At 45.1% G+C, this 22495-nt stretch overlaps 1 protein-coding gene across 1 annotated transcript in view; it reads left to right on the forward strand.

The window, feature by feature from the left end:
• The first annotated feature begins 2065 nt into the window (after nucleotides 1–2065).
• USP40 (ubiquitin specific peptidase 40) overlaps nucleotides 2066–22495 on the forward strand; it is a 62354-nt gene continuing 41924 nt past the window's right edge. The window contains exons 1-9 of the mRNA XM_066575709.1: nucleotides 2066–2159; nucleotides 3878–4103; nucleotides 10742–10809; nucleotides 11982–12095; nucleotides 12910–13074; nucleotides 13915–14061; nucleotides 15100–15243; nucleotides 16576–16704; nucleotides 20791–20874. Coding sequence (XP_066431806.1) covers nucleotides 3899–4103; nucleotides 10742–10809; nucleotides 11982–12095; nucleotides 12910–13074; nucleotides 13915–14061; nucleotides 15100–15243; nucleotides 16576–16704; nucleotides 20791–20874 — 1056 coding nt within the window. The 5' untranslated portion in view covers nucleotides 2066–2159; nucleotides 3878–3898. The remainder of the gene's footprint in view (nucleotides 2160–3877; nucleotides 4104–10741; nucleotides 10810–11981; nucleotides 12096–12909; nucleotides 13075–13914; nucleotides 14062–15099; nucleotides 15244–16575; nucleotides 16705–20790; nucleotides 20875–22495) is intronic.

Genomic DNA, 22495 nt, shown 5'->3' on the forward strand with positions numbered 1-22495 from the left:
CGTGATTCTGCTGTACTGTTTGTTCGATAGCTAATAAAGTTATTTGCGGTGATCTCTGTACGCTTCCCAAGAGGCCAGGAAGCGCACAGCATGCTGGTATTTGTAGTTTGTTAGACCTTTGTTCAGCACTATTATTCCAGTGTGCTAAAACTACATTTCCCAGCAGCTATCTTAGATTGATGACATGCATAATAACCTTTTCCACCCCACTTCTGCCCTAATCGGCAATTCCAGCAACCTGATGGGTTGTTTGGGTTGGCTGGATGTGCATGTGAAGCACATGCTGAGCCGTCAGTGGCTGTGATGGGAGCTCGGTGCTCAGTTTATGACTTACATATGGTGCATATTAGCATGTGGTGTGTTATGTGTCGCATATTAGTGTGTGGATATGTGTGTATGCAGGTATGAGTGTTAGGCTACTGCGTGGTGATGTGTTAGCATGTGCTCATGGGTGTATGTAGTTTGAGTGTATGTGTTGTGTTAGTGTTTTTATACAGTACATGTGGTGTGGTCGTGTGTATGTGGTACATATTAGCATGTGGTTCTCTGTGTATGCGGTATGTGTGGTGTACTAGCATGTGATTGTGTGTATTCAGTACGTTGAAGCATGTGTAGACTGTGTATGTGTTGTGCAAGTGCGTGGTCCTGTGTACGCAGTACGTGTGGTGTGTGTTGTGTAAATATGGCACTTATTTGTGTGCGTGTGTGGTGCATATTAGCGCAAGTGTTTGAGCGCACACTACATATTAGCTCATGTGTTTGAGCACGCGCACTTCATATTAGCGCATGTTTGAGCACGTGCACTGCATATTAGTGCATGTGCGCGCGCGGTGAATATTAACACGTGTGATACATAGCGCGTGTGCGTGCAATGCATATTAGCGCGTTTGGGCGCGCATATAAGTGCACGTTTGCATGCGCACATTAGTGCGTGTGTTTGTGCACATACCTTAGCGTGTGTACATTAGCGTGCACATTAGCATGCGTGTTTGTGCACATGTATGTGAGCATGGTGCATATTAGTGTGCAGGGTGCATATTAGGGTGTGTGCGTGAGTGGAGTGCATATTAGCATGTGGTTGTGTGTGTGGCGGGTGCCTGCTAGCGTGTGGTTGTGTGTGGGGGTAATAGACACGCCACACACAACCACAAGCTAACAGGTACCCCCCCCCCACACACACACACGACCACACTCTGATATGCACCCCGCGCACAAACGTATGAAAACACGCACGCTAAAGTGCGCGCTAATGTACAAGCTAAATTGTGCGCACACACGCGCTAATGTGCGCACGCAAATACGCTAATATGCGCACTCAAACGCGCTTATATGCATCGCACGCACTAATATGTACCACACATGCTAATATGCAGTGCGCGCTCAAACACTTGTGCTAATATGCAGTGCATGTGCTCAAACACATGCGCTAATATGCACCGCATGCTCACAAATGTGCCATATTCACACAACACACGCCACACGTACTGCATACACAGGACCATGCACTTGCACAACACATACACAGCCTACACATGCTTCAACGTACTGAATACACAGAATCACATGCTAGTACACCACACATACCGCATACAGAGAACCACACGCTTATATGCTCTGGCTACACCACACACAGCCTACACATGCTAATATGCACTGTATAAAAACACAACACATACACGCAAACTACATACACCCATGAGCACATGCTACCACACCACCATGCAGTAGCCTAACACACATACCTGCATACATATATATCCACACACTAATATGCACCATGTTCACACAACACACTATATGTATGGCATAAACATGAGCACCGAGCACATCTCTGTAACTCTATCCTCGTGCACATCCCAAAAGGGGGCAGTGAAGGGGCGGTGAACCAGCCAAACAACCAATCAGATTGCTGGAATTGCTGAACAGGGCAGAAGTCTGATGGAAAAAGTTAATATGCTTTCCAAGAGATCGGGATGCGCACAGCATGCTGGTATTTGTAGTTCGTTAGACCTTGTTCAACACTATTATTCCGGTGTGCTAAAACTACATTTCCCAGCAGCTATCTTAGATTGACGGCATACACAACAAAGATGGCGGCTCCCAGGTAGCAGATCTAGTACTTGGAATCATTTCTGCCCGCTTGGCCGAGTAACTGACAGGTAAAGCATTGTGCGGTGTAGTCGCGCATCGGTTTTGTATTGTGAGTAGGAGAGTTTTAAATGATTTCATGTATCTATAGAGGCACATGTAGTCGTTGTACTTCCTTTATGTCAGTAGTGCTGTGATTTGCCTGTAGCAATGACTGCTGACCACTACACAGCTTTTTCTATGATCATCTTATCATTCAGCATCATGAAAGTGTATACAGGAAACCCTGCCTTCTGTTCCCCATTGCAACCCATCACAGCGCAGCTTTCATTTTTAATTGGGCTCCTGCAGAGCGAAAGCTGCGCTGTGATTGGCTGCGAAAAGCAAACAAGACAGATTTTCCTACACGCAGTTTCCTAAATCGGCTCCATTGTATCTGTTTTTTTTTCCTCCTTGTCCAATAGTGACAACTTTCTATTATTTCTTGAATATTCCTGTTTACTTCTGGGGCTTCCATTGTCCTAGGCCCCATTCACACCAGCGTGTGTGAGTGCATATTACATGTGTTGTTTTCATGCCAGAGTAGGTTGTCATAAGGGTGGCTGATAACATACTAGCCATGGTTTGATTTACACCGGTGTCACCCGGGTGTAAGCGCATTTTGTGCACGCATTTGTACCACGTATTTGCGCAGCACAGTATAGATATTCCATGACAAATGAAGAGACGTTTAATATAAATATAGTAAATCACGTTTAGAGTTGGGTTACTTGTGTTGATCAAAGTTAATATTCAGAAAATTCACGTTTTTTTCTACCTTGTGACTGCGATCCCCACTTCTCAATACTGTTACTGATAGATAATCAATATTGGGGTGGTCTCACACCTGGGATTCCACTTACCTGCTCTATTCGGGGAATCCCCGTGACTGAACGGCTCTGTCTCAGAATGGAACCGAACAACGCTGAAAGGACTCCATAGGGTCTGTTCGGTTTCCGCTCAGTTGCCCGTCTTTAAGGCTGCCTGTCCATGGGCAAATTTTCATTGCGTTCCCCGTGGCGATAATCCGGCCGCGGGGTACGCAGTGAACGCTTTCCATAGCGTTGCTATGGAAAGCGCCGCCCCCTGTCCATGAGCAGAGAATCATAGCGATTCTCCACTCACGAGCGGCAAATTGCAATAATGTTGGTAATCAACGATAGGCTATCAATAGAGATGAGCGAACGTGCTCGTTTAGGACAATTACTCGATCGAGCATCGCTTTTTTCGAGTAACTGCCTACTCGGGTGAAAAGATTTGGGGGGCGGGGTGGAGCTAGGGGTAGCTCTCTTACTCCCCACCGCAACCCCCCGCTCACCCCAGCGCCCCCCCAAATCTTTTTTGTCCGATTAGGCAGTTACTCGAAAAAAGCGATGCTCGATCGGGTAATTGCTCTAAACAAGTACGTTCGCTTATCTCTAGCTATCAATTGTTTACAACTAGACAACCCCTTTAAGGCAGCCACTGAAAACTGCAGATGCTAGCCATGGTTGCTTTCTCTGATAGGCACTGTGGTGGTAGTCCCCTGCAATCATGGCATGTTATGTCAAATAATGAAACAATCCTATTTGGGTTGTCCTGGCTGTAAAATCCTAAGCGGCGCCCAACGTGAACCCCAACCTGGAGTGTAATGAATGAGGCGGGAGTTGTAATAGCCGGAATGATTACCAATGAATGGATATAGCCTCCTGTCAGTGGTCGCAGAATATCCTCAATGAGATATACAGTGTTGTTCTTTTACATTTTGCAGGCTCACAGTGCTCTATCAGAAATGTTTGGGGATTTGTTTGAAGAAGATGAAGACTTCTCATTCCTATCAAACAGTAAAGCCACTAATGGGAGTAAAACAAAATCCAAAGATTCTGACATCCTGGAACCACGGGGAGAAACCAGATTAAGTGGCCTCAGGAACCAAGGAAGCACCTGCTACCTTAACTCCCTGGTGCAAACTTTACTTTTTACTCCAGAATTCCGAGGTATTTTAGGAATATTATCTATGATTCTGTTAGTAATTCCATGTAGGAAACATTTGTTTTATGGTTTCACTAGGTGATATATCCATGTGGTGCACAACGTTTTTATTAGAGATGAGCGAGTATACTCGTTAAGGCGATTTACTCGAGAAAGCATCGCCTTTTTAGAGTACCTGCTGGCTCGTCCCTGAAGATTCGGAGGGCTGGGGGGGTTGTGGAGGGGATCGGGAGGGAGAGAGAAAGATCTCTCTTACTCTCCACCCCGCTCCCCCCCCCCACTATACAAAGTGGCCACAAAAATGAGCCGACCACCCCACTGTTATGAAAGCTGTCCAAAAGAAAGTATGTGTTGCCCATAGCACAGCTTTCATTTTACCTCAGCAGTATAATATATAACAACCAATCACAGTGCAGCTTTTATTTTACCTCAGCAGTATAAGAAATGAAAACTGAGCTGTGATTGGTTGCTATGGGCAACTAAAATTACAGGTGAGTTTTCGATTTTTAATTATGCCAATAATCATCACTTGGTGCTGAAGAACGCTCATGCAAAATGTCACTCAAATCGGACCAGAACTATGGATTTGTACACGAAACAAACAAACAGATTTTGTGTTTTATACATAGGATGAACGTTAGGCCAGGGCGATGCTGGATATGTCGACTTCCATAGGAGTGTTTCAGGGAAAGGGAACCTGTTGCCTCCTGTTAGCACCATAAATGAAGTTATGATGCTTCTAGGATAGGGCCTGCCGAGTCCGGAGGGGGTGATTATTATACTTACTGGGCTCCCCATTCCCACATGGTCACCCGAAGAGGTTGGTACTTGGTCAGTCAGTTTGGCTGTTTTTCATCCAGTCCGTGCACATGCACCCCCGTAGATAACAGTGGCATGCGTGTGCACAGACTGAATAAAAAGGGTCCCACTGACTGACCAAGCGCCAACTTCCTGGGGTGATCGTGTGGGAATGAGGAGCCCGGTAAGTATAACAATTACACCCTGGACTGAGCTGAAGCTATTCTATAAGCACCATAACTAGTAATGAGCGAGCATACTCGCTAAGGGCAATTGCTCGAGCGAGCATAGCCCTTAGCAAGTACCTGCCCGCTCGAGAGACAAGGTTCGGTTGCCGGAGGCGGGCAGGGAGCTGCGGGGAAGAGCGGGGAGAAACGGAGGGGAGATCTCTCTCTCCCTCCCCCCGCCCCCCCTGCTGACTGCCGCAACTCACCGCTCCCCTGCGCCGGCACCCGAACCTTGTCTCTCGAGCGGGCAGGTACTCGCTAAGGGCACTGCTCGCTCGAGCAATTGCCCTTAGCGAGTATGCTCGCCTATCTCTAACCATAACCTAATTTATTGTGCTTATAAAAGCAGCCAGGTTCCCTTTAACATATCAAACTACTAATGACGACCTGTCTGTCCTTGCGTGAGTGAGTGAGGGGGTTTGTGAGTGACTTGCATGCTCTGCCCCTGATCACATGATGGTGACATCATCAAAGGTCCTTCATCCCCAGTGAGGGAGTTACATGCTCCGCCCCTGATTGCATGACAGTGACATCATCACAGGTCCTGTACGCACACGGCTGCTGTCTGGCTAAGTGTTCCTTAGTATTCCATAGCAACTGAGACCGCAGGGGGTTTGTAGTAGGCCCGTAATCTGCACAAGGAGGCAGGACCTTTGATGACATCACCGTCATGTGATAAGGCGCAGAGCATGTAAGCCATTCACTTGGGATGAGCATCACAGTTATATGGTATTGGGCGGTGCATGACCGTGACGTCATCACAGGTCCTTCATCTCCACTACTGTGCTGCGCCACCAGAAACACTGCTACTATAACTTCCTAATAATAACATATATACTGTTTTACAGACAGAGTACAAGGTGTCATAAATGTCAGTCTATATTCTAATGTAATCACAGCAAATTAAATCAGACTTCCAATGATGAGACATACAGATCACTGATGAACACTTATGTAATGGTAGCAAACCATTAGATCACTGTTTCCAGAGATCTGTATATCAAACTGCTAACGATCACTTCTCTATCAATTTGTGTGTGTATGTGTGTAACGTGTGAGTTACATACAGAGGCTGACAGCACCTGGGATGTCAGTTACCGGCTCTTAGCTCCACCACCCTAATCACATGGCAGTGACATCATCACAGGTCTTTTATCCTCCTGCACTGAATGCGGAATTATGGGCAGACTGCATACCCCACAAACCCCTGTGGCCTCAGTTGCTATGGATACAGCAGTACGCAGTCTGCCAATTTGTACCTGGTTGTTATACAGCTGGACACCTGTGTGGAGACTCCAATAAATGCATCTCACAAATGTACACATACATAGCTGGCGGTGCATACTGACCCAGAACATTGAAGCATAGTCCTTTCACACTATCTTCACATCTCCTGAACGTGATATCATGTCATCCCATATAAAAAAAATAGTAGTCCCACCTTACTCGTTGTCTCTGGCTCTTAATCTGTAGATATAATAATAATAATCTTCATTTGTTTAGCGCCAATTTATTCTGCAGCGCTTTTTAAGCATGGGAGAAATGCAAACAATACATCAATTACAGGTGAAATGCAATCAGTTAGAAACAAATGGGGTGGGGGTGATACAGGAGGTACAAGGGGGGGGGGAGCGAGGCATGGGGAACACAGGCAGTAGGGGATTTCATGTGGAAATCAGTTATTAGAAAGCAAATGGGTGGGACGTTAAGTAGGTGCAGGGGTATAGCTCGTATGTGATAGGCAGGGTGGAAGGTGTGGGGACCCGTAGAGAGGGTCACGAGATTTGTTATGCAACTCTGAAGAGGTTTGCTTTTAAGGCGCGTCTGAAATTTCGTGCATTGAGAATTGTCTGGCTGCCTTGTGGTAGAGCGTTACAAAAGTTGGTTGCTGCTCTGGTGAAGTCCTGTAGGCAAGCATGGGAGGTTCGTGTAGGAGGTGTATTTAGTCTGAGTGTGTTAGCGGATCGGATTGAGCGGGCTGGGTTGTGTACGGACAGGAGAGGCGCAATGCATGGTGGTGCGGGTGAGGAGTTTATATTTAGTTCTGCAGTGAATGGGCAGCCAATGCAGCAACTGGCATTGTGCAGAGGCGTCTGAAAAACGGCTGGATAGAAAACTGATGTCAGTTTTAGGCTGGCTTCACACGAGCATGTATGCACGCACAAAAACACGCTTCTATTAGAAACAATGCATTCCCTATGGTGTGTGCACATGTCTGTGCTTTACAGGCGTGTGCCTGCTAAGATAGGACATGCGTGCGCCATAGGGAATGCACGCATTGTCTTCAATGGAGCCGTGGCTGCTGCTGGTGGCTCCATTGAAGACAATGGTCTGCTGGTACCCTGTAATTGTTTTTCAGGGAAGAGCTTTAAATGTAAGCTCTTCCCTAAAAACAAGAATTTTAGTGTTAAAAAAAACTTACCTGTCTGCCGCTGCCGTGTCCCCGGGGGGGGGGCACATCTGCCATTTCCTTCATCCCCACAAGGAAAAAGAATTTCCTGCTGCACTTGCCACATCTGTGACAGATGCAGTAAAGGAATTCTTCATCCCTGCAGGGAATAAAGAATTCCCTACCACAGCTGTCTCTGGATCGCAATGTTCTCCCATTGCTTTCAATGGGACCGGCACTTCTGCAATCTCATTGAAAGCAATGGGCTGCTGCAAGTCCTGTAGTGATTTTTAGGGAAGGGCTTTAAATATAAGCCCTCCCCTGAGAATCATCCCTAAAATTTGTTAAAAATAAAAAAATATATATACTCCCCTGTCCTCAGCTGTGTCCAGCTTGTCTTTTCCCTGCACTGCTCTGAAGCTCTTTCAGCAGGCTGGGATTTAAAATCCCTGCCTGCTGAAAGAGCTGTATCTGATTGGCTGAGCACTCAGCCAATCACAGGCAGCTCTCAGCTTACCCGAATCCCCGCGCTCCGGCGACTTCTGACTTACCTTGTGAAGATGGCCGCCGGGATCTTCACCCTCGGTGGACCGCAGGTCTGCTGTGCGGTCCATTGCCGATTCCAGCCTCCTGATTGGCTGGAATCGGCACACGTGACGGGGCGGAGCTACGAAGAGCCGCTCTCCGGCACGAGCGGCCCCATTCAGAAGGGAGAAGACCGGACTGCGCAAGCGCGTCTAATCGGGCGATTAGACGCTGAAGATTAGACGGCACCATGGAGACGGGGACGCTAGCAATGGAACAGGTAAGTGAATAACTTCTGTATGGCTCATAATTAATGCACAATGTACATTACAAAGTGCATTAATATGGCCATACAGAAGTGTATACCCCCACTTGCTTTCGCGGGACAACCCCTTTAAGTTAGAGAAAAAGAGAGGACATACTATTAGAGACAGCGGACTGACAGTCAGTGATATTTTGGAGAAATGATTCAAAGATCTCACGGGGTATAGTTGGGTGTCGTCAGCGTAGAGATGGTATTGGAGGCAAAATTTGTGGATGGTTTGTCCAATTGTGGCTGTATAGATAGAGAAGAGGAAGTGGAGAAGAGATAGAGCCAGCAAATGAGACACTGAAGGAGCGGTCAGAGAGGTAGGAGGAGAACCAGGAGAGAGCAGTAACCTTTAGACCGATAGAGCGGAGCATAGTGAGAAGGAGGTTATGGTCGACAGTGTCAAATGCAGCAGACAGGTCAAGGAGGATTAGTAGGGAGTAGTCACCTCTCGGCTTTGCTGTCATCAGGTCATTTGATACTTTTCTGAGGGCAGTTTTGGTCAAGTGTAGAGAGCGGAAACCAGACTGGAGGGGGTCAAGGAATGAGTTGTCGGAGAGAAAGCCTGTGAGACGGGAGTAGACCAGGCGTTCTAGTAATTTGGAGATGAAGGGGAGGCTTTGAGGAAAGATAAATTTACTAATAGTGAAGGAGATAGAGAATTCAACATTAATAGCTTTATAAATTGTAACTCCGTAAATATAATATATGTAATAACGTACTGCATGTGGTATTTATTATGTGGCATGTACCACAAGAAAAATCAGAACGCGCATTGCAGAACATGTTAGACAAATGAAAAGCTCCAATCCTAGTAGTTCAGGAGCGGTCAGATATTTTTTAGAGGTACATTTAGGAGATCTAATTAATTTGGCATTATTTGGTATAGAAAAAGTTAGAAAGTCCAGAAAATATAAAATAAACCAGGAAATGGTTCTCAAAAGAGAAACCTACTGGATCTTGACATTAAACGCTAGCTTTCCAGTAGGAATAAACACTTAAACAGATTTACCATATATACTCGAGTACAAGCCTAGTTTTTCAGCACATTTTTTTAATGCTGAAAAAAAAACCCTCGGCTTATACTCGAGTGAGGTAAAAAAAAAAACGACAACAAAAAACCTGCAATACTCACCTCCCAGCTGGCGTCTGTGTCCCTGGCTCGATGGTCTCCCCGGTGGTGCGGCAAACTGCTTGAGAATTCCCTGCTGTCATCTCCCTGCTCAGCATTGAATTCTCCCACCATCAGTGCTGTGTAGGTAAGCGCTGTGATTGGATTGATCGCCAGCCAATCACAGCCGGCACTCGATCATTCACAACCATTCAGTGAATGACATCACTGAATGACTGTAAGTGGTTTATCGAGCGCCGGCTGTGATTGCCTGGCGCTCAATCCAATCACAGCGCTGATGGCGGGGGAATTCAAAGACGAGCAGGGAGATGACAGCGGGGATAATTCCCAAGCAGCATGTTGCACTGCCGGGGAGACCATCGTTCTGGGGGACACAGAGGCCGGCTGGGGGGTGAGTATTGCATTTTTTCTTTACCTAGTATATACTTGAGTCTAGCTAGGCTTATGCTCGAGTCAATAAGTTTTACCAGTTTTTTGTGATAAAACTTATTGACTCGGTTCAGCTAATACCCGAGTATATACGGTACTTTATATTTATTAGATTCATTATAATAAAAAATAATTAATAGGTAGTTTTAAGGGAATTGTTAAAGTTTATTATAGAGATGAGCGAGCACGCTCAGATAAGGCAGTTACTCAAGCGAGCATCGTTCTTCTCGAGTAACTGCATTCCCGTCCGAGCAGGCTGGGGGGGGGGGGGGCAACGGGGGGAAGAGTGAGAGAGATTTATAAACCCAGTTACCAGGAAGCGAGCTTGTGTCAGTAAGGGAGGACTGCTAACACGTGTGCCGAAGCACCGGAGACAAGCAGGAGGACCAGGACCGTGTCTGTTAGGTACTGTGTGTGTGTATATATATATATATATATATATATATATATATATATATATATATATATATATATATATATATATATAAAATTTCATTCAGCTAGGGGTTATTTTCGGGGTAGGGCTTATATTTTGAGCCTCCCAAAAATTCTGATACATAAGAGTAGAGTTTGTTTGGGGTAGGTCTTACTTTCAGGAAAAATAAGACCTACCCCCAAATCACGGCAAAATGCAGTATCCCCGCAATAAAACTATATCACACAAAATTCCTGGGAACACAGTTGTGATATTGCCGCGATTTTCTTGGGGTAATATCGCTGTCACTCATGTGAAAGAGGTCTAAAGGAATGGTACTGTATCTGGTGGATTGCAGAAATTATTGTAGTAAATGAGCTTCTTTAATTAATAGTCATTTGTATTTGTTTTTCAACAGAAGCCCTTTTTGCCTTGAGCCCTGAAGAGCTGGGATCTCTTGATGAGAAAGATGTCCCCGATTCCAAGGTGCTGTATTTTTTTTTCCTATTTATTTATTCTTCCTTCTTGGGGATTTATGACCTGTTTCAGAATAGGATTGTGTAATTAAGGTGCACTAGATTAAAGGGGTTCTGACATGAATAATTTTTTTATGCTTTAGCAGCCATTGTTCCCTGGTCTGCCTAATGGACACAGGGAACCCATGGGTTAATGGCTGCTAAAGCATAAAAATCTTATACTTACCTGTTCTTCTGTTGTTGTTGACATCAGGGGGTCATCTCCCGGCAGCATATTAGCACTTTCTGCTTAGGTTAAGCAGCCTGACTAGAGCCACCTGATTGGTGCACGCTGTGCAGTCACGTGGTGCCGAAGAGCCAATCAGGTGGCTCTAATCAGCAGCGCTGCTTAACCTAAGCAGAAAGTGCTAGTATGCCTCCCGGCAGGCAGTCTTCTTCCTCCAGCAGCCGCGCCGCTCCGGGATCGCGCGCATGCGCAGTGGAGAGGTGCCCTCTGACAGGAGTCAGGACGGGCTGCGTCTCCACTGCGCATGCGCAGCACTACGGAGTTCAGCCGGACGGACGGGCCGCCCACAGCAAGCACTGCTTGTGACGTGCTTGCTGTGGCGGTCCGTCCGTTGACCTCGGAAGTGCCTGACGGACGGACCAGAGCAGGAAGCGGTCTTTTTGACCGCTCCTGCTCTGCTTTAAAGGCACAGAAGAAGATGCCGGCTGGAGGGGACATGCCTGGCGATCGGGCCAGGCCAGGCAAGGTGAGTACAATTTTTTCTTTTTCATGTCAGAACCCCTTTAAGTATAAAAGTGGAGGTTTAAAGTGTAACCATAGGGACATGTCAAGAGTTTTGATCAAAAGCAAGTGATTCACCATTGGTAGTTTACCACTAACATGTATGGTAATTCATTGCAAAATGATGTAACTTGACTTTAATCAGGGAAACTTGTAAAATTATGGTTCAAAAATATTGCATTATTATTATACCAAACGCCAAAAATCACTGGTTCAATCATACACTTTGTGCAAACATAATGCAATACAAATTAATATAACAACTTGTAAAATTAGTAGATAGAAGATTATGCTGCTACACAGGTCTGGAAATGGAAACGATAGAAATAAGACATTTTACATGTTTTGTCCTTTGATCCATAAATCATTTCACTTAATTTATTATTCTTTTCCAGGTTCGAATCATTCCATTGCAATTACAGCGACTGTTTGCACAACTCCTTCTCGTGGATCAGCAGGCTGCATCAACCTCCGACCTTACAAGCAGCTTTGGCTGGGATAATAATGAGGTCTTTCCTTTTATATATTACTTGTATTTTTTTTATTTCTACTAACCCTTTCCAATCCAATTTGTATCCTGGTTTTCCTAGGGGGCTTACTCTTTTTCTGCCATTATACAACAGCGCTATCTGCTGGGTAAAGCCAGTACTGCATGAGGTGACACGTTTAATAGGCTCCGACAGCAGAGAGGCTGGCAATATACAGTAAGAGAACCCTGACGGAGATCTTCCAACATCAGAGCTGTACAGCCTTAAATCATAATGTCTTCAGAGGTCAGACAGTGGATTGGAAAGGGTTAAATAGAAATCCCTACAATTACTTTTTAAATATACAGAAACCTGTACAGTTTCTCTGTTCATGGCTAAAGAAGGTGAAATGTATGTTTCCAGTGTCCATATGCTTTAAGGACCCAGTAGTAATGCATGCATGGCACTTTTAGTTTAGTTTCTGCTTGATGATACAGTTTTCCTTTCTATTACATGCTGGTATTCTTGCTTACTTTCTTATATATACACATACAGTTTGGAATATAAAACCTTTAGTTTGATCTCGCTGTTATATTTGGGAGGTTTGAGCTGTCCACTTTTGTATTTTAATGGTGATGTGGTCAGTTCTAACAACTGGCTGGCGCCTTATCTTATTATTGATTAAAGTTTGTTTGCTAATTCTGCATCTCTCAAAAGTATTAAAAATAGCGGGTTGAGTTGTAATAAATAAGCAGATTTATGATGTCATTCATTATTTAGAGCATTTTGAATGTTCACATTACTTCTTTGTTATTGATCCTTCTATACCCTTGTTTTACGACTGTGACGCTTACAGGAAACTGGCCAGCAGGATGTCCAGGAGTTAAATCGCATTTTGTTCAGTGCCTTGGAAAGCTCTCTTGAGGGTACTTCTGGCCATGATCTCATCAAGAACTTGTATCATGGAACAATTGTTAACCGTATCCAGTGCCAGCAATGTGGACATGTCAGTGAGAGGCAGGTGAGGTCCTGGAACCCTCTACTTCCAACATGCCCTGTCAAAAATTGCTACTAATGAAAACAAAGAACGATCAGGTTTCAGTATTGACGTATCTTCATACGTGTCAGGCCTCATGTCCACGGGCAAATTCGGATTTTAAATCCACAGCGTTTTTCCTCCACGCGGATCCACGCCCCATAGGGATGCATTAGACACCCGCAGGTAGTTAAATACCTGCGGATGTCATTTTTCCCGTCAGGCGCAGGTCCTGCGTGCAGGAGAAATCCGGACATGCGCCATTTAGGTGCGGGTCTCCCGCGGGGACGGCTCCCGCAGGCTTCTATGGAAGCCGTCCGGATCCGCAGGAGACCCGTGCCTGAATTAAATTAACCTGCTCCGGGCGATGCAGGTCTTCCTTTCTTCGCAGCCGGAAACTTCTCTCTTTGGCCCGGTGGATGTGCCCTGCACATGCGCGCGTCATGCAGCCAGCATGCCGAGCACATCCGCCAGGCCAAAGAAAGAAGATCCGGCCACAAAGGAAGGGAAATACGCACGGCCCACAGCAGGTGAGTTTATTCCTATTTTCAGCCCTCATGTCCGCGGGACAGGAGGGACCCACTACAGATTCTCCATGGAGAATCCGTAGCGGGCCCGATTTTCTCCGTGGACATGAGGCCTCAGAGCTAAAATCCGCGCTAAAGAAAAGGGCTGCTGACCTTGTCACTTGCGTCTGATAGACTCCCTTTTCTATGCACCAGTAGTATGTGCAGTAGTTAACAATATCATGGACAAGGCAATGTGTGCAAACTATGCGGCATGTTCTTTCTTCCTGACTGCTATATTCCTTCTACATTCACACAGGAAGATTTCCTCGATCTTACAGTAGCTGTGAAAGACATGAGTAGTCTGGAGGAATCTTTATGCACTATGTATGTGGAAGAAGAAATCTTTGATGGAGACAATCTGTACCGCTGTGGAGCCTGTGACAAGCTTGTCCCTGCCGCCAAGGTGCCTTACTCTGTTTCTTCTACTTAAGTTTTGTTTACGGGTTCCCTTAAATATAAGAATTTGCTCCCCTTAAAAAGCATCCTACCTGATGATCACAGGGCAGAAAAATCAGGAAAATGTGTCAAGCCTTTCCATCATCGCTGACTCGGGGAGTGGGGGGGGGGGGACAAGAATAAGATTCAATTTTAGATGTGCAATAGGATGAAAGTTTAACTCTTATGCAGTGTTGGCCTTACAGTTAGATGGCACCCTGTGCCTCCTCGTCGTTAGAAAAAAAAAGATATATGATATATAATATATTGCAATGACAGACAATCTGCCTGTATTCTGTTTACGTGGAAAGCAGCAAAATAGAAGCTTATCCACTCCAGAACAGCTCAGTAAATAAATAATGTATGAAAGTAATTTGATAACATAAATACGGCACCAGAACCAAGCTCATAACATAAATACAGCCCTAGAACCAAGCTCATAACATAAATACAATAGCAGCACTAAGTGATTGGGGTGCTGATGGGCTGACAACGGCACCTTGGAATAGCAGAGAAAAGACTAAACTAGGAGGATTCATGTAGCTTCACAAGATGCTGCCCCACAGACGTAGTAGATCATCTGGCCAGGCAGACCTAAGGAGAGTGACTGACCCCAGCCTACAGGCTGGTGGTCGCCCCCCTGTGTGACCACACAGGTTGCACATAGCTAAGGCAGGCCACGTACTCACTAGACACTTTACATACCTACCTCGGAAAAATTGTCTATCAGGGAGTAACTAAATGACTCCTTAGTTCAGTAGTCACACTGCTCCACAAATTGCATTTAGAGTACAGGCTGAACATTACTTCTGTATTTCTGCTATATCTGTCAAGCCGGGCAATGTGCCATGCGGGAAGCGCCAGCCTATTAAATTGCTCCCAACCAATCATCTTTGTAGGGCAATCATTCCAAAATGGCAGTTGTCCAAGAAGAATGTAATTTGCAGGATTTCCTTCAGTTCCACTTTGTGCTTAAAAATTAAATGTTCCTTTTTTGTCTCTACAGTCTGCCAAACTGGGAAAATTGCCACCCTTCCTCACGTTTTCTCTGTTGAGGTTCAACTTTGACTTCACAAAGTGTGAGCGGTATAAAGAGACGTCACGATACACCTTCCCTACACGCCTCAACATCCGCCCATTTTGTGAGCAGGTTTGAGAGGGGTTTACCTTTTTATTTTATAAATGTCTATGTGCAAACACCTGTATACCTTATGCTAAACTGCCAGGGAACATTCCTTAGCATAATTTATTTGATTGCCTGAATTAATACTATTATTTTGTTGGTAGACATTTCACCATGTAAATCGGATACATTATGACTGGAGATGAGCGAGCGTACTCGCTAAGGCAAACTACTCGAGCGAGTAGTGCCTTATAAGAGTACCTGCCCGCTCGTCTCTAAAGATTAGGATGCCGGCGGGGGAGAGCGGTGAGTTGCGGGAGTGAGCAGGGTGTAGCGGGGGCAGAGAGTGAGAGAGAGATCCCCCATTCCTTCCCCGCTCTCCCCCGCCGCTCCCCGCCAGCACCCGAATCTTTAGAGACGAGCGGGCAGGTACTCGCATAAGGCACTACTCGCTCGAGTAGTTTGCCTTAGCGAGTACGCTTGCTCATCTCTAATTGTGACTCAATTGGTCTCTGCCTCCTATTTATTTATTTTTTTGCTCAGAGTGGTTAGTAGTGAAACCGTGTTTTGGTTAAAGGGGTTGTCCCGCGCCGAAACGTTTTTTTTTTTTTTTTTTCAATAGCCCCCCCGTTCGGCGCGAGACAAACCCGATGCAGGGGTTAAAAAAGAAAACTGGATAGTGCTTACCTGAATCCCCGCGCTCCGGTGACTTCTTACTTACCTGGTGAAGATGGCCGCCGGGATCTTCTCCCTCGGTGGACCGCAGGTCTTCTGTGCGGTCCATTGCCGATTCCAGCCTCCTGATTGGCTGGAATCGGCACGTGACGGGGCGGAGCTACAAGGAGCCGCTCTCCGGCACGAGCGGCCCCATTCAGAAAAGAAGAAGACCGGACTGCACAAGCGCGTCTAATCCGGCGATTAGACGCTGAAAATTAGACGGCACCATGGAGACGAGGACGCTGGCAACGGAACAGGTAAGTGAATAACTTCTGTATGGCTCATAATTAATGCACAATGTACATTACAAAGTGCATTAATATGGCCATACAGAAGTGTATACCCCCACTTGCTTTCGCGGGACAACCCCTTTAATATTACTAGAGATCAGTTCCGCTTGTCAAGTAATATCAGAGGAAATGAAATGCAAAGAAAGAAACCTCACCTATCCGACCTCTATAGGATATCTTGTAGATATTTCATAGTTGTTTCAAATTGGAAATATAACTTTTAAACGTTGTGTTTTTTTTTGTTTTTTTTAAAAACCATTTTCTCCGCTTTTTAAAGAATCTGCTTACATTGTGCTTCCTCATGTTTTCCTCTATTTCCATTGTCATTCACTGCTTCTCCTCTCTCTTTTAGAATCACTTGGAGGATTCAGTGCAAATGTATGAGCTCTTTTCAGTTATCATACACAAGGGAGGATGTTATGGAGGCCATTACCATGTATACATCCGGGACGTAGACGAACTGGGGCACTGGAGTTATCAGGTAATTATGCCTACTGCTAATCGGAATTTAATTTAGTTTTTATTTGAAGGTTTAGTCCAATTTTTTTTGTCTAGATGATTATAGACTTTAGATTTTCTGAAGAGCTCATAGACATTAATGGCATCAGCTGCCAATCAAATATTGATGAAGCTGGTAGATGTTTCCCGAATGCAAAGTCTGTCAGAACCTTATTGCCCCCAGGAGATAAGTAGCACCAGAGGTATCTGTCAGCTCTTTATTTCTCCAGCACTTTTTAGCATGAACTGATAACCAAACGTATACATTATATTAGTAAGGAACCGATCTCATTGATTTCTTTGACTATGTCGCAAAAGTGGTGGATGAAGGTGAGGCTGTGGATATCGCCTATCTGGATTTTAGTAAAGCCTTGATACAGTTCAACGGTATTATTGTATCTTGTCACCACCAGGAAATTAGAGGTTTGACAGGGCTTTGGTGCTGGAGCGCCCCTGTCACACCCCTAGCTCCCCATTGGGTGACTTCTGTAAGGTCCTAGCAACAGTGTCTGTATAGATTGTTGCCGGGGCTGGACGGTTAGGGTTAGTGGTTGGTGCTCAGGTGAGGCTTAGATTATTTGCTGTAAAGACTTCCATGTTCCAGGGGTAACATGGAAGTATTTACAGTAAATAATCTAAGCCTAACCTGAACACCAACCTCTAACCCTAACCATGCAGCCCAGGCAACAATCTATACACACGCTGCTGTTAGGAGTTTGGCCGGAGGTGCCGTTTCCCTTGCATGTCCCCTGTAGGCAGAAGCTCTGCGCTGCAGTAATCCCCCTGCGCTGAGGCTCACCCTCAGCTGCCTAACTGCTGCGGCTGTGCTTGCTGCACTCCCACTGTCTCCCATGCCGCCGTTGATCCGTCTCTTGGCGCTAATGTTCCTGGATTACGGATTCTTTGCCTCTCCTGCAGCCTGTGGCTCAGCATGTCCTGGCAGCACTGCCAGCGGTTGCAGGCTTATCGCTCTCCTCCCCTGACGGCTCAGCCTCTGGATCGGCTTGCGCTCCTCCACGCCACCACTCCCAGGTTTGCCGCTGTCCTCCGCTGCACGCTGACTCTGGAAGCTTAGTGTCCTTCCAGGACCTGGACGCCAGGCAGCTGAACAGCCAATCAGCTGCAGGGGGGGCGTAACCAGCCTGTCAGTCTTGTCTCCACTAGTACTTCCTGTTGGTGACAAGATACAATAATACCTAGTTCAACAGCTGTTAAGTTTTTGAAAATTAGACTTAAAGGGGTTGTCCCGCGAAAGCAAGTGGGGGTATACACTTCTGTATGGCCATATTAATGCACTTTGTAATATACATCGTGCATTAAATATGAGCCAAACAGAAGTTATTCACTTACCTGCTCCGTTGCTAGCGTCCTCGTCTCCATGGTGCCGTCTAATTTTCAGCGTCTAATCGCCGGATTAGACGCGCTTGCGCAGTCCGGTCTTCTTCTTTTCTGAATGGGGCCGCTCGTGCCGGAGAGCGGCTCCTTGTAGCTCCGCCCTGTCACGTGCCGATTCCAGCCAATCAGGAGGCTGGAATCGACAATGGACCGCACAGAAGCCCTGCAATCCACCGAGGGTGAAGATCCCGGCGGCCATCTTCACCAGGTAAGTAAGAAGTCACCGGAGCGCGGGGATTCAGGTAAGCACTATCCAGTTTTCTTTTTTAACCCCTGCATCGGGTTTGTCTCGCGCCGAACGGGGGGGCTATTGAAAAAAAAAAAAACCCGTTTCGGCGCGGGACAACCCCTTTAATCCTTTTGATTGTCCATTGGATTCACAATCTGTTAAAAGATAGATGTCAGAATGTTGTTATGAAAGTGTATTATGAAAAGGGACTAGTTACAAGTCTTGACCACAAGGGTCTGATCTGTGTATTCTTTTTATTATGTTGGTAAGTGACATTGAAAGGTTAATGGGTAACGCCTGTCTGTTTGCTGATGATATGACTGTGCACAAGTGTGCAATAGGGTTGATATTCCTGGAGGTGTCTTGAAATGGAGAAAGATTTTGCCTTAATGGTGAAAATAATGGAAACTGCAGTTTGTTTCCAAATGTAAATAGTGCACTTGGAAGAAATTCTTGAAATGAGCATCAAACTATATGTTCTGTGTTATGCAGGGCTTCAGAAGAGAAGGATTTATGTGTTCTGATTTCTGACTGTCTCAAAATGAGTCCACAGTGCAGTCAAATCGCAAAGAAAGCAAGTAGGATGCTCAGCTGCATAGCTTAAGGTATTACCAGTAGAAAGAGGGAGATTGATCCCGCTCTATAGAGCTCTGGTGTGAGACCACATCTGGAATATTGTGTCCAGTTCTGGAGATCTCATCTACAAAAAGACATTCATACGAGAAAACAAGTCCAAAGTCAGGCCACAAAAATGGTGGAATGTCTGAAGAACAAAACTTATCAGGAAAGGCTTAAAGCACTTAATTTCTTTAGCCTGGGGGACATGATTGAAACTTTTAAATATGTTAAAGGGGTTGTCCCGCGAAACAAAGTGGGGTTATACACTTCTGTATGGCCATATTAATGCACTTTGTAATGTACATCGTGCATTAATTATGAGCCATACAGAAGTTATTCACTTACCTGCTCCGTTGCTAGCATCCTCGTCGCCATGGATCCGTCTAATTTTCAGCGTCTAATCGCCTGATTAGACGCGCTTGCGCAGTCCGGTCTTCTCCCTTCTGAATGGGGCCGCTCGTGCCGGAGAGCGGCTCTTCGTAGCTCCGCCCCGTCACGTGTGCCGATTCCAGCCAATCAGGAGGCTGGAATCGGCAATGGACCGCACAGAAGACCTGCGGTCCACCGAGGGTGAAGATCCCGGCGGCCATCTTCGCAAGGTAAGTAAGAAGTCACCGGAGCGCGGGGATTCGGGTAAGTACTATCCGTTTTTTTTTTTTAAACCCCTGCATCGGGTTTGTCTCGCGCCGAACAGGGGGGCTATTGAAAAAAAAAACACCCCATTTCGGCGCGGGACAACCCCTTTAAAGGTTTAAATAAGGTTCAGAAAGTTAAACACTAGAACAAGGGGGTACAATCTGAAATTAGTTGGGAGGGGGGGAGAAATCAGACGCAACGTCAGGAAATATTATTTTACTGAAAGAGTAGTACCATGTTTCTCTGAAAATAAGACCCTGTCTTATATTAATTTTTGCCCCAAAAGAGGCACAGTGTCTTATTTTTAAGGGTGCGTGTGGGGGGTGGGTTATACTCATTTGGTCCATGGCATCCTGGTGCCTCACGCTGCTGACCTCCGATGGCGATGCGGAAGTCTGCAGTGTACTCTGCCCTGAGATATCCTCTTCTTTCTGGTGACGGGGCTTTGAATACCTCGCCTCCAGCAAAGATAACGCTGTGATTGGATTGAGCGCCAGACAATCACAGCTGGCTCTCAATGAGCTAATCACAGCCATTCAGTGATGTCATTCACTGAATGGCTGTGAATGACCGAGCCCCGCTCTGATTGGCTGGCGCTCGATCCAGTCACAGCGCTCACTTTGCTAGAGGCGGGGTATTCAATGCCCCTTCACCAGAAGGAAGAGGGTTTCTCAGCACAGAGGACACGGCAGCTTGCCGCAGCATCGGGAACAATCGCGAGGGACTCGGACGCCATGGGCCAGGTGAGTATTGATGGGTTTTTTTTCCTGTACTTTAGCTAGGGCTTATTTTGGGGGAAGGACTTATATTTCAAGCCTTTCCCGACAATTGGGGTAGATCTTACTTTCAGGGAAAAACTTTAAATGCTTGGAACAAACTTCCAGCAGACGTGGATGGAAAATAACAATAAATTGATTCAAGCTGCCTGGGATAAGTATAGATCTATCCTAAGGGAGACCTAAAAAGGAAATAATATAAGGGTAGACCAGATGGACCATGGGGTCTTTTTCTCCTGTCAATTTCTATATTTCTATGGTAGTAGTTGTCACCTGAAAGAATCTAATTTAAGGGCTAAAATGTATTAGAATTAAAAGTAGAGCAGCACCAGCAGCAGAGGTTTGTTTGCACGTGTAGATGATATACTCCTAATAAAATTACTTCATTTGAATTGTCCCATTGATTTTTATGCAGGAAGAGAAAAAAAACAGAGGACCAGGCGACATCGGGAATGAACAAGACTGCCCTGCGATTATCCTGGCTACTATTATTGCAGAGGTACTAGTTCTTATATAACACAGGAAACTGTGGCTTGTTCCAGTAATATGTACATTTTTTTTTCAGCATGCTGCACTACATTACCTGGGAAATTGCTGGGCGGTATAGCGAATGCTTGACAGACTCGAACAACGGAAATAATAACACGGATCTGGAAGGGGCATTAATTGTATTTAAATTTAACACTCAAGTTAAAAGATTAAAACAAACAAAAAAGAAAGAGAATCCCAATTGTGATCATGAAATATGCAGCTACTTAAACCTGACAGCGATTCAGGGCAAAACCTGGACTGGTTGAGAGTCACATACACATTGGCCTTAATTATAAATGCATTTCTTATAGATTTGTATCTAAAACTAGGCCAGAATTAGGGCACAGAGAGTTCTAGACAAACTTACAAATGGTTTGCACCAAAAAGAAGAAAAAGATCTGATGAGCTCGGCTATTTTTTTTTTCTTCTTCCCATTAAGGCCAGGCTCATAAGGCCATATGTGTAAAAACCCCGAGTGAGTCATGGCAAGCTTTTGTCTACCTGAATGAAAGTTTGTGTAAATGAAGAGGCCTTTTTGGCGTACACTTATTTTGGTGCCTTTATTGTATAAAATAAACCTAAGTAGATAGATCCTTTTTTTTATTTATTTACTTTTTTCTTGATTTTTTTACCCCATGCTTTGTTTTATCATTAGTCTGACTGTTAACTAATTCATATTTAGTAGCTGATGCAGAATAAAATCTTTGGAGTAAAACCTATTTCCAGTTGAAAACTGGTACAATTTTGGCGCATATGGTTGGGTTATGTGGAAATTGCTGCCTTTTTTTGGTGCAAAATAAACTCCATGGATAGGTTGGGGTTTTTCTTCATGCTTTTGCCCCATTTTATGTGTTAAAATTAGTAATTGGACTGGTGCATGCAGCATTACTATGTAAAAATTGGCGCAACCTTGATTCAACCTTATTTTTCCGTTAAAAAAAACAGAAACCTCCCCGGATTGAAAGCAAATAGAAGCCTCTCCGTTTGTTTTCCATTTTTTTTAAACCCCATTGGAATCAATGGGGGAAAAAATTGGCTTTGCTTCCATCTTATTTCAGTTCTGAATTGAGTCCTAACGTAGGTGTGAAAGCAGCCTAATGTATAAAGGACAGCAAAAATGTATCAAAAGCAGTATGGGCGTTAATAAAAAATATTATAAATCAGATTAGAAGTTGAAGCCAGCTGAGTTTCATATTCTCAATTCCAGAAACTAGAAATCCTCCTGAGTAAACCATTTTTTTTACTTCCTCCTCTCTGTGGTTTGTTAACCCATTCAATGGGGGTAACTTGTAAGGAAAAAGAGTCACACTATCACTAGAACATTGCAAAGAATGCTGAGCTACACCAGAGATACTGCATTGAAAGGACTGATCAGTCACTGCTGAAGCAAGATGTTCCGTAAACCTCACCTTTAATTTAAAAAAAATCACAGAAAGCCACTTATTGATATACTAGAGGGTGGGATTGTCCAGCAAAGCAGGCAAAAGTGGACAGGGTGTATACAACTATGCACAAAGTGGGCATTCCCAGGTACAGTAGGGGCATAGCTTAAAGGGCACTTGTCAGCTTCTTTTGAGTTCCATAAACTA

Source organism: Eleutherodactylus coqui, chromosome 8 (genome assembly GCF_035609145.1).
Source record: "Eleutherodactylus coqui strain aEleCoq1 chromosome 8, aEleCoq1.hap1, whole genome shotgun sequence".
In the NCBI taxonomy this organism is placed as follows: Eukaryota; Metazoa; Chordata; class Amphibia; order Anura; family Eleutherodactylidae; genus Eleutherodactylus; species Eleutherodactylus coqui.